At 41.6% G+C, this 20091-nt stretch overlaps 1 protein-coding gene across 1 annotated transcript; it reads left to right on the top strand.

Moving 5' to 3' along the window:
- The first annotated feature begins 206 nt into the window (after positions 1–206).
- Positions 207–19804, top strand: axin2 (axin 2 (conductin, axil)). The gene is given in 11 exon segments (NM_131561.1): positions 207–415; positions 1613–2520; positions 6295–6435; positions 8929–9031; positions 10405–10545; positions 10702–11177; positions 11278–11445; positions 11970–12182; positions 12271–12351; positions 15441–15608; positions 18944–19804. Coding segments are annotated over 10 exon segments (2439 nt in total). The 5' UTR covers positions 207–415; positions 1613–1699; the 3' UTR covers positions 19071–19804.
- The last annotated feature ends 287 nt before the right edge of the window (positions 19805–20091 follow it).

Raw genomic sequence — 20091 nt, 5'->3', positions numbered from 1 at the left:
TTGCTGTGACCCACGAATAGCGTCGAGGTTGCACGGGTTGATAGGGTTTATGCCAAAAGGATTGTGTGCGTTTAGACATTTTTTCCAGCCGTCTGTGTTGTTTTAAAGCGGGAATGCGAGAAATAGTGTTTTATGTATCTGTCGGGACCGTGCGGTCGGCTGCGCTCTTTGATGTCCGCTCTTAAACCCTGAGCTCAGTCCACACTGGAATAAGAGACCAGAGCACATTCAACACACTATACAGGGATCCAGTGTGTTCTTTACGGGAGGAAGAGTACGTTTAAAAGCTCCAATCTGCGTTTGACACTAAACAACACCAGAGAACAGAAGGACGTGCAAAATTGGATATATTGTGGATTATTTTTTTGTTCGGTTGGAAGATCGGGACTTTACGGACTGAACTCATGGATGGATGGTGAGTTAGCTGTGTGTGTGTGTGTGTGTGTGCGTCTGTATGTGTGTGTGTGTGTGTGTGTGTGTGTGTGTGTGTGTGTGTTCTCCCAGCGCTGGCCCCATGCTATTGCTTTGATGTGCTGTTTACCGACTTTGAAGTCATGTGTCGCTGTGAAATGAAGTATTTCTGATAGACGCTACAATAAAAAGCATGTTTTCGTTTTGGCTTTTTATCGTGTTGTTTTGAGGTTAGATTAGTGTCTCTTGACTATGCTTAAAGAGTGTTCATGATGGTGTTATGGGACTTCAACCCCTGTGATCTCATACTTTAGTTTTTCTCTCTCTCTCTCTCTCTGAGGGGTTTGAAGTTGCATGAATGCATTATTCTTTTATCTTATTTCATTCGGTCGCATACATGTAACTGGATTTGATCACTCTCAATATCTTTAATGGAGACTTTTTAAACTCGGAGGTATCTTAATGCGCCTTTTATGCTTTTTCGATCACGTTGTTTGTTTTACGATGTATTTAATCCGGGTTGTTACAAAGAGTAACTTTGTACTCTATAGTCCTTGATACTATAATTGTTTTAAATGTTAAATGAACATGTCGAGGTTACTGTTTGTGTTGAGAGCAGTCAATCTGGGCTGTTATTGATTGCTTCTATACTGTACATATATACTGTATTTATAGTTCGACATATATTGATAAATAACTTTCAGTTATTTGATATCAATACGATTTCAAGAATCGACAACATATTTATTAACACGGTGAAGAACGATTCTATTTTCACTTGTGTCGCCTTTTTGAAACTCTGAGCTCTTGTAGTTTTTTTTTTTTAATTCTTAGGTCTATGTACATTTGTGTGTTTAACACAACCAAGAATCATAATACAAAATCTAAATCGCACAACTCATCTGTTAAACTCTGGTTTCTTTGATGTATTTTTTCCTAGTTTTTCCCCCTTTCTCATAACATCACCGGGAAGTGCTTTAGAAGGGATTCGAAAATAATTTAATCATTTTGAAAGTTTGAAAAAAGAAAAAAAATCAAACATCGTGCCTACGTTGAATTTAAATAAGGTCGCTTCGATTGCATTCGACGAAGCCGATTGTACACCGCAAGCGCGCACAAAGTAGACGTACGTGTCTGAAGTGACTCTTTTGAAGTTTTGGGGCGGATCTGGTTTTGATGAGATCAATACTTTGTGTTTCAGAGAGAAGCTCCCCTGCTGATTTAAGAGAGAGAGGAGATTACAGCTGAGCTTCACACTGAAGGCTTTGCTGCTGGAGCTGCAAGAGCCATGAATAGGACACTAACAGATCCTATGGTCAGTAGCTTCAGAGAAGATGACCCACGTCCACCGGTCCCAGGGGAAGAGGGTGAGACGACATGCCACCATCCCAGCAAACTGGCCATGATGAGACCGAAGGATCCTGTCAAGACCATTATGGCTGATCTTCGTTGTTCCACGGCCAGGAGGGATGAGGATGGACTTGGGGAACCTGAGGGCAGCGCATCCCCGGACTCCCCTCTTGCCCGGTGGACCAAATCTTTGCATTTTCTTCTCGGGGACCAGGATGGTGCTCAACTTTTCCGGGCATACCTTGAACGCGAGAAATGTGTGGACACTTTAGATTTTTGGTTTGCCTGCAATGGTTTCAGACAAATGGACCTCAAGGATACCAAAACGCACAGAGTTGCCAAAGCCATTTACAAGCGGTATATTGAGAACAACAGCATTGTGGCCAAGCAGCTTAAACCTGCCACTAAGACCTTTATTAGGGATAATATTAAGCGTCAGCAGATTGACTCTGCAATGTTTGATCAGGCTCAAATGGAGATCCAGACGGCTATGGAGGAGAATGCCTATCAGATGTTTTTGACCTCGGACATATACCTCGAGTATGTCAGAACTGGGTGCGAGAACCCCAGTCATGTGAATCCCAATGGTCTAGGAGGTCTAAAGCTGGTGTGCGGATACTTGCCAACTTTAAATGAAGAAGAAGAGTGGAGTTGTAATGACTTTAAAGCCAAAGCTTTGGCCACTGTAGTGGGTCTGTCTGCCAAAACACTACGGTCACCACCTCTTCGTGCTGTGGAAGCACTGGAGAAAGGCTACAGGTAAGACATCTAAAAATCTTTATCACCCACTGTATGCTATGTACCCATTGCTGCATGACTTGTACTGCTTCATGTAACACAGCGAATAGGGTGTATCCATAGGGATCTAAAGATCTGGTGTGGAAAGTAGCAGGTTGAAAGATCACAAAGATTGTTTGATCTATGAGCCATCACTGTTTGTGTCCTTGAGCAAGAAACGGCTCCAGAATGATTAATTCTCTGAGTGTAATGCAAGTCACTTTGGATAAATTCATCAGACGAAAGACAAATGAATAAGTTTGTAATGAGTTTTCAAGTGTATTATTACCATTTCATCTAACTATTGCTCACGCAATCTTGCATTAAACATGAGGGGCCCTTTCTCGTTAGTTTGGGGAGGTTTGCTCTCACCTGGCTTGCATTACGCAGAGAGCGAAGGGAGAAAAAAACATCAATAGAGCAGCTCTTCCTTTCATGTAAATATTGTCTAGCACCAGGCCCTCTGCTGGCTCCACACAGTTTCCTCCGCTTTGAAATTCTTCTTCAGTTAGAGGATCATCTTCAAGGATCAAGGCTAGTTCACAATGCAGAATTGGTTTCAGTCATCAAACGGATAAAACAAGTGACACACATCAAAAAAGTCACTGATCCAAAAATGAAACTTTTGTTGTTGCTTTGCCGTGAACAGCACAAAGCATTTCAAATAATTTAGCTTATTCTGATTTAAACAGAGTGTGTAGTCCCACTTTCTTACTGCAGTAAGTGATGCTTGTATGACACCTTTAGATGTCTTGATGAGCGGTTTGGTTATTTAAAAAGGTTTATTGTCTGGGTTTAACAAAACATCAGGGCGAATTTGGCTTGACGAATTAGTACCTGTCACAACTCTCGATGTTGTAAATGAGGTGACCCATCAAAGAGTGGTGCCAGACAAATGTTTATCTGTCTCAAAGACAGCCCATTGGGAGGGTGATCTTGAAGAAGGTGACAGAATGTTTCATCCCTGCTTATCTTTGTCGGGTTGTTTATGTAGGAGATGATTAAGAACCAGACGAAAGTAAGCAAAGTCTCTCTTTTTTTGATGTTATTCCCTGATTTCCTTTTGAAGAATGTTCCTTGAGCAGTCTGTTTTTCCTCTCTCTCGGGGCACTTTTTTGTTCCTCTGAAGCATGTGGAACTTATTTCTCTCCCTTTCTGTGTTTCTGAATCGAGTTATTCACAAAACAACACGCAGCAGCGGTTCCTCTGTGAGTCACAGAGACCGTGGCCTTCATCTTCTCCGATTCTTATTTACCACCGTTCTCCTCTGATTTAAGCTGCCTCTCTTCGCACTTTTATCTAGGAAAAAAAAACCCCGACGGATGGAGAATAAGTACACTTTTTGAGCAGGCGGAAAAGAAGGACAGAGGGGGGGCGAGGCACCTCATGAAAGAAAGCATGAATGAGGGGGTGAGCGAGGGAAGAATGTGAACCCAGCTGTGCTAAATACCTGACTCTGAGCGAGAGCTTCCAAAGGTCAGGTTTGAGTTGGGGCCGTAGGCTATAGTCCTGCTGGGTCTCCCCTCACAGCTCTGCTGGCAGTAGGCATTCTCATAAAGAGAGGCCCTCCTTCCCCCCGCTTCTCTTCTTTCTTTCCGCTCTCTCATGTTCATTCTTTCTCTCTCTCTTTCGGCCCAGCTCAGGTTCTCTACCTCCTCCTCCTCTTCCAGTGGAGCAGGAATGTGTCACAGCAGGAGAGAGGGGTATGGAGAGTGAGAGAGATTTGAGGGAGGGAGGGAGGGGCGGCCTGGGTGGGTATGTGGAGGAGGTGCCCTAGCAGAGGAAAGAGCACAAGAGAAGAAATGACATGAAACAAGAAAGTTTGGAAGGGGGAGGTAAACTGAGGAATGGGGTGCCTGCCCCAGACAAAAGGCCCCAGATATGCTCCACTGAGGGGAAGTGGCATTGGCAATTCACACAGATGTGCTGCTCACTTAACTTTCCCCCTGATCAGCCCTCACCGGGTTGCCCCAGGGGGGGAGGTGGGGCAAGGGAGATGAAAGGGAAGAGGAGAGAAAAGACAAACTAAGTTCCTCCCCCACCATGTAGAAAAAAAAGGCTTTTATAGTCTTGGTAAAAAATAGTTGGACTCTTTTCACAAACATAAGGGAAACCAAGGTTGTTTGTGTTTTACGTCATATTTTTGCATAGTAAAGTAATATTTTAAAGATTTTGTAACATTTTTCTTTTTATTTATTAAAGGAATCATTCACCCCAAACTGAAAATTGTCACTTGCTCACTCTTATTCCAAACCTTTATTAGATTCTTTATTTTTGTGGAACACGAAAGAAGATACGTTGAAGAACACTGGAAACCTGTTACCGTTGACCTCCTACAGAAGTCAATGATTACATGTGTTCAGCTTTCTTCATCTTCTTTTGTGTTCAACAGGCTAATGAGGCTCATAAAGGTTTGGAACCACTTGAGGGTGAGTAAATAATGAGTACATTTTTGTTTTTGGGTAAAATATTTCTCTGTCTGATCTGCAATTGAGTTTAGGATCTTTGAAGTTACACACTTTTTTTTTTTGCATTACTGTGGTAGTAACAAACATCAGTGCACACCACAGCAAACGGATTGCCTTTAGATGCCTGCCTCATTAATTTGGTCTTCAAACTGTTGCCCTGCAGTGACTGTAGTATGCCTAAAAAGAAAAACTGTTTTGTAGTCTGTATTGACTACTGTAGTTTCCTTGGTGGCCAAGCTGAGAATGCAGCAGAACATGTTTCGGAAAGATACATTAAGGGGCCTTGCAGGTTCAGTCCTCATTGAAATGCCTGTCATAATAACTACTTGTTGGTGTGTGATTAGTTGAACTATATTTTATTATGTTGAAAGAAGATTATGAACAGTATTATTGTCATTTTATGACAATGTTTATGCCACAATATAGTACATTCTACTAGCAAACAGTAGAGAACAAACATCTTTTAATTCTCAAGAACAAGCAACCACAATATGACTTGGAGTGCTCAAATATATGTATGAAATGATCCAAATGTTTTTCAAAGTTATCCTAAGACAAGGTTTGCTCAATAGTTTTAGGCCAACTTTGATGAATGGTTGTGCTTCTGAAAAGCTGATTGATGAGCAATGGCAAATAAGGGACGCCCTGCAGCCAATAAGGGGCTTTATTTTAAATCATATGTTATTTTGTGCTCAAAATGTCTTTATCTTCCAGAAGATGCTGAAGTAAACCACTAATTCCAATCATGCCACTTTTGTAGATGGGGTTAATCTTTTGTTGTTTAATGTCTGCATGACTTTGTTTATATATTGAATAACATCTGTGAGCGTTCACCATTTTATGTCGTAAACTGAGCTCTCTGGTCCTTTTGGACTCTACTTCAAATAACTGTAGTTGTCAGGAATGCTCCGAATAGCTGTTGCTTTCTGCTCTATGTGTTGAGGAGATGCCTGACACCAGGCACACACCTGGCTACTAACTTAGACACAGAGTACTGCGACAATATGACTAAAGCAGCTCAGTTGGTTAAAGTGTTAGTGACACTTGGTGGTATTTTTTTAATAAACATAAAGGTCACTATATTGCATAAATAAAAAAGGGGATTGATCATGTCCATTTATTGCTTGCTAATTACCTAATAATTATCATCCGGATAGGTCTAATCTAAGGTGTATTGTCTTTCTCAATGCTCATTTGTTAGTTAGACATGTGGCCTTTGAAATAACTAGTCTTGAGTTATAACTATTATACTACTACTTAAACTAAAACTTGTTTTTTGTTCCTACAGGTCCTACAGACGCAGTGACCCCGGAAATCCTAATCGTTTTACGTCCGGTTATAGTTTTGCCCCTGCCACGAGTGCCAATGACAGTGAAGTTTCTAGTGATGCACTGACGGATGACTCCATGTCAATGACAGACAGTAGTGTGTAAGTGTGTGCATGACCTATATTAACCAAAGTAATAATAAAACACATCTTTCACAGCTGCCTACCTGTGTAAAAATATAGACTGTTCTCAAACATCAGCATCTTTTGTAGTGCTTTTAGTAGACATTACAATTAAGCAGTTAGTCATGGTTGGTAATGAGAAGTTACAGATTCAGACGATACATTGACATTTAAATATGTTTATGACATGTAAGTAATGCACTGCTGGAGGGAAAAGGGGCTGAGCTATCGAAATAAAGTGGACCCAAGAGAAGAATCCTCAGATAATGTACTTCCTTGATGTGCAAATTGAAGCTGATGTTTGCAAATTCCTCAACAGGAAATGACACTGGCCAGTGTGTCCTTCACCAATGTTCTTTTCCTATAAAGCTTTGATCTTGAAGGGCTTTTTGCACAAGATAGTCAGAAATTTTATTGGTTTCCCTGTTGTCCCAGGAAAAAAGAGGTGGGGGTTTGGAGCATGTGGACTATAAGATTCTCATTGAAGTGCTCGGGCAGTAAATTAAGGAATCTCAGCTCGTCAGGAAGTTTGGTATGAACTCACCAGGTATTGAACGGAGGGATTCGGTGTCAGCATAGGCCTTTTAGAGGTTAGCCATTTCTGGATCACAAGAGCAGGTCACCTGGGATTAGGGTGTTTGGGACACCCATCCCCCAAAAGCTCACGTACACCACCCATTCAACCCCACCTCCGCCTGAAAGCAGCCCTCCCCCCCTCTGTGTTTTTCGGCAGAGGCAATTGTGCGAGTGCATAGCTAAGTGCAGAGAGTGAGAAATAAAGTGCATGCTGGATGAAAGGCTTAACTGAATCGCTTTCAGCCCATTGTTAGGCCCCGGGAGCTTAGAGGGATAAGAGGGTGGCTGGCTGCTTTGAAAATTACTTGCACAAGTGAAAAGGAGATTCCCATAAAGCACAGCCAGCCTGTGACACCCCAAAGCTTGGAACACAGTGAGTGTATGTGGACAGTGGCCTGATTGAACCAAAGATTAATATTTTGATAGGCGCAACAATGAAGAACCTTTTTCGAACAAAATGCCCAAGAAACTGGGTGGCTTGTTCTTATACTAAACTCAAAGCAGCTCACGTGTAATGAATGAAATGAGTAGACAACAATGTTTTAATGCAAATTCAAGTAAAACTAGACTAAAAGCTCAACGCTGATTTTGAACTGATGTACATGCTTTCGATTTTCCCCATATTTAGCCGTTTCTTATTTTAGTTTATTTGTTTGTGTTTGCGTCACTTTGAAGTAGTGAATGCAATGGGGGAAAACAGCCTCTGTACTCTTTATTCGGAGGCTGATTTGATTGGAATAGCTGCGTTTTATTTGAGTTAAAAGGCATGGCGTTAAATCAGAATCTGAATTCCAGATAAAGGGAGGGAGGGAGTGAGGGAGGGGAGGAGAAGTGGGGGAAATTTTGCTTATATCTTATTTATGGATTTACTTGGACGCTAGGGAATGCCGCTGCGCTGACTTCAAACATTACCTTATCTTACAAACCAGCCTTTTGATGTGCGCAAGATCAGAGGCTGACTGCCGAGCGCTTGCCAAATGAAGATTGGAGCGACGGCTTTATGCGCATGACTGTGAGCTTTCAAAGACGTACTGGAAACTGCATTTGGGCTAGGTCATACACTTCAGAGTCAGAACAGAGCAAAGGAAACTGGCCTGGCTTTAAAAAAAAAAGCAGAGCGGAGGATGAGAGGGATGTCTAGCTTTAGAGGCAAGAAAGGGCAAGATTGAAGAGGTGGAGGTTTAGGAACATTCTGCTGTGGATTAGATGGATTATGAGTGTTTATGGAAACACAAGCATCTTTTATTGTAATTGGTAACCGCATATATGTATATAGATGTCATAACTGTGGCAATGCTTGATTGCTGCAGTGTGCATTTCCATTAGTGGCTAAGTAGAGAAATTCTGTTACCAGCACTCTTGGAAATATGTTCAATATCTTCATATCAAACAGAAGAAAATAAAGCATCCCAGCAAGAATTTAGAAAATGTCTAATAGACGTCTAAACATAGTTCTCTTGGCTAAAACAGGGCTAAAGTTGGGTTGTCAGTGAAAATCTAATAGTCGTCTTAGAAAAGGCCAAAACTAGACCGGTTGTCAAATAAACATGAAATGAATGACTACACCTATAAAGTCTGTCTAATCGGTCTATTTGATGACTAGTCTAGTTTTGGGCTAACTTGCCCAAGTTTAGCCTTGTTTTAGCCAAGCTGCCTACGTTTAGATGTCTATAAGACGTTTATTAAACACAAAATTGTTTGCTGGGATGTTGGCTTCTGAATGATATTCAAAGGAAAGTGATGGGGCTGATATCGTTTTCTTGACAATTATTGGAATGGCATGCTAATGTTGAACATTACGACTGCAGAATTTGAGCATGATGCAGTATGCGTATGTTAATTGTGAATGAGTCAGGACAGCTAATAACCTTCATGATTCTTTGTGTGTCCTGATAGAGATGCCATTCCTCCTTACAAGCTGGGAAGTAAAAAACAATTACAACGAGAGATGCAGCGCAACATGAGGATGAACGGCCAAGTGTCTCTGCCTCCGTTCCCTGTAAGTGTCCTTGCCATTATTTCGAGCTACACACAAATTCCAACATCACCCTCAATTAAAACATGCTACTCTCTCACTGTTGTGGACTGTTTGTTGTTGTGCTCTTTCTCGGATAATGACTCTTAATAAACTGCCACACCACACTAAATGAGTCTGTTTTATCCCGGGGCACCAAAATCAACTGTCTCTCTCTGAGAGCGCTTTGATCAGCGGATGAATGGGGCTGACTTCAAGGGAAGTGACAACTTCCAACTGAGCTGCACCCTTTTTATTCCTCCAGCAGCTCCCTCCCTCCATCCCCCTCTCCCTCTTTTCCTCTTTGCCTCCCTGAAAGCAGAAAAAGAGAGGTGGCTGGTTTGTGTTTGGAGAGAAAACTTTGAAAGACAGTTTAACTTTAGCAATTCAAACAAACTTGTGTCTACCCTCCCGCTCGTCCTCATCCTTCATTACTCTTTGTTTCTTTCCCTTATTCCGCTCACTCCTGTCACTGTTTGTGTGCTTGTCTTCTCAACACATGCAGTTTCAAACTCTGCATTGCAAAGACTTGCCGTTTTCTGTGTTGTCTCTGCCCCCCTACTTTCCTCCCTCTTTTTTTTTCTTCTTCTGGCTCGTAATATTTCCATTGTGATTTGGCGATGACTGGCTGCCTCTCCCAGGATGCTGCTTTTAGGCAGCAGGGGCCTGGAGCTGCTGCAAGTCTCACCATCAGCACGTCTTGCTTTCGTCTCTCCCTTCATCATCTTCACAAAGAGATGGAAAGAGGAAGCCAAATCAAGAAAGGCAGGGCAGAAAACATAATAATAAAAATAAAAAGAAAGGATAGAAAATCCTAGTGTGAGACGCACACATGGAGAAGGAGGATAATGTGGCTACTGTAGCTCAAAGGTGCCTGCTGTCGTTGGGGGGGAATAAATTACCTCTGTGCTTCTGATCTCCCACCGCTTGACTCCTCTAGTGGCGGCACACATCTCGCCATCTTACTTTCTCTTCTTTTAATCCCCCTCTCTTTCCTTTTTTCCTTTGCCTCCCTCCTTTTCCCCCCGTCGATATGTGACTTTTATTGCAAGATGTAAAGCCAGTGTCCCTGCCGCCCCTGGTGAGCGTTTGATATTTGACGAGGGCTCTTTGAAGCTGCCTGACTTCACAGGCCAGGCTGATGGCTTGGTTGCACTACAGAGGGAACAAGCCGAGGCTCCTTAGAGCGTGACCAACTGCTCATGCCGGCAGCGGCCCATGCCAGTGGTGTGGGGCATGTGTTTGTGTGTGTGTGTTGGATGGCCAGTAGACTTGTGCAGTGAGGGCAGCTGTAGAATCCAACCCATCCCGTCCTGTCTGCTCTTCTTGCTAATCTGTATCTCTCTCTGGTTGTGCAGAGGACGCGGCGGCCACCTAAGGAGATGACTCCCGTGGAGCCAGCAGCCTTTGCAGCACAGTTGATAGCCAGACTGGAGCGACTGAAGCGGGAACAGGAAACCATGAGCTCCCTGGAGGAGAGACTTCAACAGATTCAGGAGGTCGGTGTTGCTAGAAGTTTGTAAGAATGTTGACACTGATAATAGCGTGAACATTAAAAGAAGGTCATTCGATAACAGGCCTAATTGTGTCTCAACTAAACAACTGTTTGCAAGCAATTAGTTTTTTGTAAAATAAGTATTTGTGTGCGGTTGTAGGAGGAAGAGCGAGATGAATCTGAGATGTCTAGTAGCAGTGCGTCCCATTCTCTGCCTTTGCTCCCTCCTGGCACTTGTGAGGAGGATCCTCAGGCCATCCTGGACGAGCACCTTTCCAGAGTCCTCAAGACCCCTGGCTGTCAGTCTCCAGGATTGCTTCGACATTCCCCACGCTCTCGCTCTCCTGAACAGCGTCCCCTGCCTCGGGGAGGTCTCAGCACAAGGTCACAGTCTAGCTCTATGAATGGATATGTGCCAGCCAAGACCTTCATTTCTAGACAGTCAACCAAGCACATCCATCACCACTACATCCATCACCATGCTGGGCCTAAAAGCAAGGAGCAGATTGAGGTGGAGGCGACACAGCGGGTACAGTGCCTGTGCCATGGAACCTCAGAATGCTGCACTGCTCCTTACATTCGCAGCCGGAGTCTGGGCAGAGACCAGTGTGCCAGCCCTGCAGAAGTGGCCTTGGGGTAGGCTCGCCTATTTAATTTATCGTTTTAATTGTGGCATTTTGGTGTCTAGATAATAAAATTTTTGTTTTACTGATTTAATTTTTTTTTTTACTACTAGGCATTCCAGTACTTTATCCAAGCGTCTGTGTAAATCTGGAGAGGAGGTGAACATGGAAGGGCTGGAGAACAGTCTCCTCCAGCTGCCAGCTGACAGTACAGATCGCTCTCAAAATGTATGGCAATGGATCCTGGAGAGCGACCGACAAACCAAGCACAAGCCCCACAGGTTTGTAACTGCTGCTGTTGTAACTTTCATTCTCTGAGTTTGGTTTTAATTATGAAAAAAATTTATTTTACTTTTCTCCGAAATTGGCCAAATATTTTGAAGATGCCATTTGCTCCCTGCTGAAAAATCTAGCTTAAACCAGCCTAGGCTGGTTGGCTGGTTTTAGCTGGTCGACCAGGCTGGTTTTAGAGGGGTTTTGGCCACTTCCAGGCTGATTTCCAGCCATTTCCAGCCTGGTCTTAGCTGGTCAGGCTGGGAGATAACCAGCTAAAACCAGCTTGACCAGCCTAGCCAAGCTGGGAGTCCAGCCAAAACCAGCTATATCCAGCTTAAACCAGGCTGGAAATGGCTGGAAACCAGCCTGGAAATGGCCAAAACCCCTCTAAAACCAGGCTGGTCAACCAGCTAAAACCAGCCAACCAGCCTAGACTGGTTTAAGCTGGATTTTTCAGCAGGGCTGTTGCCAACTTGATCTCTATGAGACTTTGTGCTTACTTATCTGTTTAAATTGTCTGTTGTTGCAGCACTCAAAATGTAAAGAAGTCGCACAGTTTGGAACCAACGCGCACGCACACCTGGGGAGGTGGCGGAAGCAGTGGGCATCTCCGTGCCCACCAGCCCGCACACCCCTTTGTTCAGGACCCCGCCATGCCACCTCTACCCCCTCCCAACACCTTAGCACAGCTTGAAGAAGCCCGCAGACGCCTGGAGGAAGTTTCCAAACCCTCAAAACAAAGGTATGCAATGCAGTCCGTGCTGTTTTTTTTTATGTGTAGAACTCTTGATATTTGACAATACTAATTTAATATGCATTACCCCTCCCAGGCATTCAACATCAAGCCTTCAGAGAGACAAGAGTCACCCAGTGCCTGTTCAGAATGGCAGTTCAGCATTTCCAATGGACGAGTATGTATATCTCCTAATATTTCAAATCTTGCATTTAGTGTTCCGTTCATCAACAAAAACTAAGAGTAAAACCATTGTCAATATGACAAAAATGAGATGGGACGTGACGAAATTGCTGGTCATGTGACGATAAATATAGCTAAATTTATAATGCAATATTGCTGACGAATAAAAACAAAACTAGCAAACTTTACAAAATGAAAACTATGCTAAAATGTCTCCATTTTTGTTGACTAAAACGAGACAAAATTAAATGTTATAACATTATTTTCTTTTAGTTGTTTTATTATTATTTTGGTGTAGTGCAAACGCAGGTAACTTCACTATCTCGAAACAAATTTACAGCATTATTTAGAAGATGACAAAAGACAGACACACACTAAGAACGCTAGGTGATGGCATGATGGCAGGCCAGCCAGGGTTTGTTTGGGGAAAAAAAAACACATTTGGAAGAACTGTCATTACAATCACTTGAAAAAGAAAAGGGAATGTCAGGGTGTCCGCTGGGTCTTAAAAGGTATTAAAGGTTGTTAAATCAATTATAAGAAAATTAAGGCCCTTAAAAGGAAATAAATAGTCTTAATTGTATTTTTACGAGGTCTTAAATTTTGTTCAAGCGTTGTTCAACGTGTTCCAAAAAAGCATAAATGTATTTATTTTCCTCTTAATATTAACAACGGCGTACTCAATCCACGCCATTGGTTCAGGCTGAGGCGTGTCCAGTCAAGCTTCTCCGTACGGGTGATGTCACGTTATTTGCGACAAATATGGGAATGTGATGTGTCGCTCTCCACATGTAGTGAAACCATGAGTGTAGCAGACGGCAAAATGGGAAAATGTAAGTTAGCATACTTCTAGTTGGAGAAAGACGAGTTTAAACAGTGGCTAAAGCCTGTCGCTGAAAACAACTGCATAGTTTATTCTTTCAAGCTTTGTTTCTTCCGAGCTTATCTGAGATAAGTTTTGCTCCATTGATTTATTTAACTACAGCGGTTTATTAACAACTGTTTATGAAAGGTTTGATACTGATTAGAGCTTGAAGTGGCGATAAGGTCTTTAAAAAGGTATTGAAATCACTTTTGGGATTCCTGCATATACACTGAATGTGTTGTGGTAAAAGATGGAGAGAAACGCAGCCACAAAATGACAGGAAGAAAAAAAGTTGTGTGTGTATCAGGCCCGGATTGGCCAATCAGGAGGACCGGGAGAGTTCCCGGTGGGCCGCTCCGTTTTTTGGCCGCGAGGGCCAGTGTTTCTAGCTGCTTGCAGTAGTCACACTTTTTTTTCATTTATTTATTTATTTGACCATAGCCTCACTATTTTTATTCATTATTTTGCTGCATCTCCGCTCTTCTTATTTATTGTCTCGCAGCCCCATGAGCAAAATGCAGCCTGCAGGGCAATGATGATGTTACTATTATTCTGGCCACAAAAGCGTAACAGCGTCATTGTGGTCTAGTGGTCAGCACGTTTCATTACAACGTCGTCGATCCGTGTTCTATCCTCACCTAAGTAATTCTTTTATTTATTTATTTTTTCATTTTTATTGTTAAGACATATAAAACTGTAAGGTTGTTGTACATTTGAAGTTCTAAAGCAGCTGTTTTCTTGAAAAAGACATAATAGCGTAATTAGCAACTGAATTGGAAATGACCTTATTTTAATATAGTCAGTCGTGAACTGAGATGGGCCGGTCAAAGGCTTGAAACTTCAGGGCTGAAAAGGAGTCCCTGGCCCTGGTGTGTATTCACTATACTGAATTTCATACCTGGAATGTATGTGTTATTGAGTCTATAAGGTAACAATAATTTGATAACTTCGCTTAAAATTGGAAATGTAGTTTTTTTAGTCATTTTTAGTCTATAACTAGACTAAAATGTCATAATTTTTCATTAAATAAAAATATATGATAATAGTCATGGATGATTCTGACTAAAATAATACTAAAATGCTTAGATTTAGTCGGCTAAAACCTGACTAGACTAAAAAGTGTACACTGCAAAAAATGCTTTTCTTGCTTGGATTTTTTTGTCTTGTTTCTAGTCTAAATATCTAAAATTTCTTATATCAAGAAGCATTTTCTAGACAAGCAAATTAGTCTTGTTTTTTCTTTTGACGCAAGATTATTTTGCTTACTCCATTGGCAGATTATTTTGCTTGTTTTAAGGAAAAACTCACTTAAAATTGGCATATTATTTCTCAAAACAAGACAATATGTTTTGCTTGTCTAGAAAATTCTTCTTGATTTAGGAATTTTTAGATATTTGGACTAGAAAAGAAGGACTAGAATCTAAGTAAGAAAAGCCTTTTTTGCAGTGTATGAACATGACTAAAAATTATAAAAACTAAAACGTCAGCTTCACACAAAGACTAGACTAAAACTAAAATTAAAACAGGCCACCAAAAACAACACTACCTCCATGGTCAATTGCATGGTTCAATGATGAACGATATACACATGCATGATATTAGTCATTGTGTGCTAAGCAGCCCGTTAGCCTTGCTCCTCATTCAAAGAGACCTGGCTGTTTTTCCCTCTTGGTCTCTGACTAGTATTTGAAGTTTTGGAGCACTGGCCACCTGATGGCAAAACTCTTTTTCATTTTTAATTGGCTGACCTTCAGTCACAGTCTAAGGCTGGGTGCTTTCTGAAGTAGCACTACAAAGTGGAGAAATGGGCCAATGGAGGGCATGGATGAGCTGACAGTGACTGTCTGATCTTGACTATCTTTCTCTTCGCTCATCTCTCACAGCATTGCTTTGAATCTACTTTAGCCTCAGAAGTCATGGACTGTTTTCTGTGCGCATAACCTACACGTATATTAGTTTTTATCATCGACACTAACATTTCAAATGACTACAGTTTTAAGTTTGATTGTTTAAATCCTAAATCCAATCGTAATAGCTGATGCTTGCCTTAGTAAACTTCACAGATACTATCAGAAGTTATCACGCGTCCATATAATCAAAACAAGTTTAACGTTAAATTGTAAAATGACAGAATTTAAACGTGAATGCCATCTTGCCAGCATTGGTTTTTACTTGGATTATCTTTATGTTTGCGCTCATCTATATTTGTGTTTTTACAGAAGGAAAGATCCTAAGAAGATGTCAGGCTGTCACAGTAGTTTGGGCTCGGAGACGGTAGTCACGTACTTCTTTTGTGGTGAGGAAATCCCATATCGGCGGATGATGAAAACACACAGCCTTACCCTCGGACACTTCAAGGAACAACTACGGAAAAAAGGCAACTACAGGTATACTTTTAATTCTGACAACTTATTTATTAGTTCATTTATTTGTTCATTTATTTATTTATTTAAAATGTATACAGTTCATCCAGAAAGTATTCATAGCACTTCACTTTTTCCACATTTTTTTATGTTAAAGCCTTATTTAAAAAAAAAATTAAATTAATTTATTTCCCCCAAAGTTTTATATACAATACCCCTTAATGTCAATGTGATTTTTTTTTATTGTTGTAAATTTATTACAAATAAAAAGCGTGAAAAATCACATGTACATCAGTATTCATAGCCTTTGCCGTGAAGCTCTAAATTGAGCTCAAGTACATTCTGTTTCCACTGATCATTCTTGAGATGTTTCAGCAGCTTAATAGGAGTTCACCTGTGGTAAATTCAATTGATTGGACATGATTTGAAAAGGCATACACCTCTCTATATAAGATCCCAGGGTTGACAGTGCATGTCAAAGCATAAACCGAGCATGAAGATAAAGGAATTGTCCCTAGACAATTCTGTAGTCTGCAGGCACAAGGTTGGGGAAGGTTACAGAAAAACTTCTGCTGCTCTGAAAGTTCCATTAAGCACAGTGGCCTCTATCATCTGTAAGTCGAAGATGTTTGGAACCACCAGGACTCTTCCTAGAGCTGGCCGGCTATCTAAGAGTGATCGGGGGAGAAGACCCTTAGTTAGGAAGGTGATCAATAACCCTATGGTCACTCTGTCTGAGCTCCAGCGTTCTTCTGTGGAGAGAGGAGAACCTTAAAGTAGGACAACCATCTGTGCAGCAATCCACCAATCAGTCCTATATGGTAGTGTAGCCAGACGGAAGCCGCTCCCCGCCTGCAATTTGCCTAAAGGTATCCGAAGGACTCTCAGACCATAAGAAACAAATTCTCTGGTCTGATGAGACTAAAATCGAACTCTTCGAGTGAATGTCAGGTGTTACGTTTGGAGAAAACCAGGGGTCGCTCATCACCAGGCTAATACCACCCCTACACTGAAGCATGGTGATGGCAGCATCATGCTGTGGGGATGTTTTTCAGCAGCAGGAACTGGAAAACTAGTCAAGATAGAAGGAAAGATGAATGCAACAATGTGCAGAGACATCCTGAACGAAAACCTGCTTTAGAATGCTCTTGACCTCAGAGTGGGGGGACAGTTCATCTTCCAACAGGACAATGACCCAAAGCACATCACCAAAATATCAATGGTGTGGCTTCACAACAACTCGGCTTGGTTCAAAACAACCAGAGGCTATTGAACATCTCTGGAAAGATCTAAAAAAGGCTGTACACCGTCACTTCCCATCCAACTTGAAAGAGCTTGAGAGGTACTGCAAAGAGGAATGGGCAAACATTCCCAAAGACAGGTGTGCCAAGATTGTGGCGTCATAATCAAAAAGACTGTAATTGCTGCCAAAGGTGCATCAACAAAGGCTGTGAATACTGATGTACATGTGTGTTTTTTTTATTTGAATAAATTTGCAACAGATTTTTTTTTCACATTGTCATTATGGGGTATTGTGTGTAGAATTTTGAGCACATAAATTAATTTAATCCATTTTGGAATTAGGCTGTAACATACAAAAATGTGGAAAAAGTGAAGCGCTGTGAATACTTTCGGGATGCACTGTATTTTTGCTCTGTATTTGTTTGTATTTTTGACACCAGTTGTATTTCACTCTGCAACAGTATGTTCAATATGTCAAGTTATTTACCGTTGCACCAGTTTTGGGGTTTAGATGACAGGCAAGTAGAGGGGGTGGGTGTGCAGAGAACGAAAGAATGAGGGAATTTTAACTGTAGCCATTCGGTCACATCTGGTATTGATTTCATCTTAAGGCACATTTAATAAGCAGCTCTTTGAAGCTCAGGCCTTTCATTTGATGCACAAAGACTTGCACACATTTTTAAACAATTGTATCAAGCAACATTGCACTGCAGTTGTGTGCCTGTTTACATAAGACTATCGTTTTTTTAATGATTTCTCATTTATATCAAAGACTCTCTTTGTGTTTGCTTTGTATTTGAATGGGGCATTGTCGAATGGCCGCCATTGCTTTTCCATGTGCTTGCTGTCTTCATAAAAGCCATTTTAAACACACTGGGAAAAGTTGAGGTACTGGTAGCTGTGGTGTTTTTAACTTTTAATGGCCGGATGGCCAAAATCTTTAATGCTGTTAAATAAGCAGTCTCAGTGCTTTCCATTTAGATAATCTAAATGTATTTACACAACTATCAAAAGGTTTTAACGCATTAGATAGTTTTTTTTCCAAGTCCCCTATTCTACATGTCGAAAAATTCCCCACGTTAAAGGCGCTTCTCTCAAAAGAGAACTCTTAAGCTGATGGTTTTAATCGCAGAAAATGTGTGGAGTTGGGTCATTTCAACATGGCAGTAATTCAACAAAGAACAGTACTGCCAGAGTTGCCAGACGATATTGGTGCCAGATGTTGCGAAGAGAAAATCTTGCCATATAAAACATGTTCCAATGGAAAGACTTTTCTCCTTTTCTTTCTTCTTCTCCCTCACTTTTTTTTTCTCAAATAAATAAGAGCCATGCTGCCCTTTTGAAGATTTTGCGGAGGAGGATATAGCTTATTCTCCAGAAATAAGGATGTAATTATGTGCCATGTTGCAGTATTCTAGTTTGTCCCTCATTTATGAAGTTGGGCTTGGGCAGTGGCAGAACAATGGATTGTTTCCGACGTATTGAAAGAAGAAAAGAAACTTTGTTCTCGTTGGTTGTTGTTTTGAGTCATGGTTATTCCTGTGTGCGAAATGGTGGTGTTCGCTTGTAAAAACCGAGCATGCACTGCAGAGCGAGTTAGTAAGAGGGGGCATTTTCCATTACAAAGCCAATTACTGAGGCAAACCTCACCACTCCCTCCCCTCCCACTGTTTTCTCTTCCTTTTGGAAGAGGTGGAGATCATTAGTGCATCAGAGGCGGAGGAAAGAGACAAATCAGATGTTCGAAATTAGACAAAGAGGTCATCCATCAAGGTCAAACACTAGATTAAGCCCTGACTCGTACCATCAAAATGCGGTAATGAAGAAAGTTAGCGTAGACTCGGCGGCACCCAAAAATGTCAACCCTTGTCAAAGATCCCCGTCATTTGCTCACAGAGCTCCCAATTAGACACCGGAGGCCTTATGGTGCATGGCTGGTAGTTTTTGACAGACCCTCTAATTTAGGTAAAAGCTGCATTGTCCCCTAAGAAGCGCAGTGTCTGGCATAGATATTTAACAGCAGCATGAACTCGTCTACACATGGGAAGCCGATGTATTGAAAGTACGCCCATTATCTATGCGTTTATGAGTGACCGTGCTGATGTTCTCTGTTTCAGATACTTCTTCAAAAGGGCCAGTGATGAGTTTGAGTGTGGTGCTGTGTTCGAGGAGGTCTGGGATGACTGCACAGTTCTGCCAATGTATGAGGGCAAAATCCTCGGCAAAGTGGACAGAATGGACTAAAAGGACACGTGGAATTACCCAGCACTCGAAACTAACTCAAGGAGCTAGAGCTTCATAACTCAAAACGGATGTCCAATGAAGACGTTTGGCTTACAAGCTATTGAAGGAATACTGGCCAATGAAGTACAGAGGGATCTGAACCAGCGGGAAAACTACGACGAGAGATGTTCTAACCAATGAAGACTCGGTCAACTATTCGCTTATTCGGACTACAATTCGCCAACTTTGCTGTGTTACCAGAACGTGGACTGCTGACCAGCATTCGTGATGATAATTGTAGATGTGTGTACATGTGTTGGATGCAAGAACGTGTGCATGTGTATACAGAGGTGCTCCTATGTACACAGTTATAATATGCTTCTATCACAAGTTAAAGACTTTATTACTATTTATTAAACTGTCATTCCCCTCATACCTGTGTTCAGATGATGGACAAGCTGCTTATTTTATTGGGAGATTTTTTTCCAATGTCGACTCAACAGACTGTACCAGGAACCTTCTCTTCTGACCAATGAGAACAAACTGTGCTTTAGACCAGCACGCCTCTGCAAGCCTCTCAGCTGATATGGTGGATATTTCAACCTTTATCCCCCAGCCAATAGCCGATGATGTGTTGCATCTTTAGTGCCTTTGGTTTAAGGTCCAGACATTGCACAGGAACCAGTAGCCTTGTCCTGGAGCCTACTCCAAAACTATTTAAATGAACAATAGTAATAAAAAGACACACTATTTAAGAAAAAAAAAGAAGAAGAAGACAACAACTTAATCTTGAATTCAGCACTGTCTGAGAGATCATGGAAGGGTTAATGTCCTGTGTAAACGCTCAATGGAAAGACCTGGAGTAGCTGATTTAAAACCGCTAAGCTCCAGGGCAAAATCTCGGAATGCATTGGCATGAGCGGATAAGAACATGCTATTGCTAGTGTATTATACAGTACCTGTGCCTACATGGATACCATGCTGTGTGCTGCCCTGTTTCAGGGTGTGAATTTTCCCTTGCTTTTCCGAGGGGTTTATGTTT

This window comes from Danio rerio, chromosome 3, assembly GCF_052040795.2.
Source record: "Danio rerio strain M-AB ecotype USA chromosome 3, GRCz13ab, whole genome shotgun sequence".
NCBI lineage: Eukaryota > Metazoa > Chordata > Actinopteri > Cypriniformes > Danionidae > Danio > Danio rerio.
The sequence above is the reverse complement of the archived record's forward strand: the minus strand, read 5'-3'. Positions and strand labels throughout refer to the sequence as shown.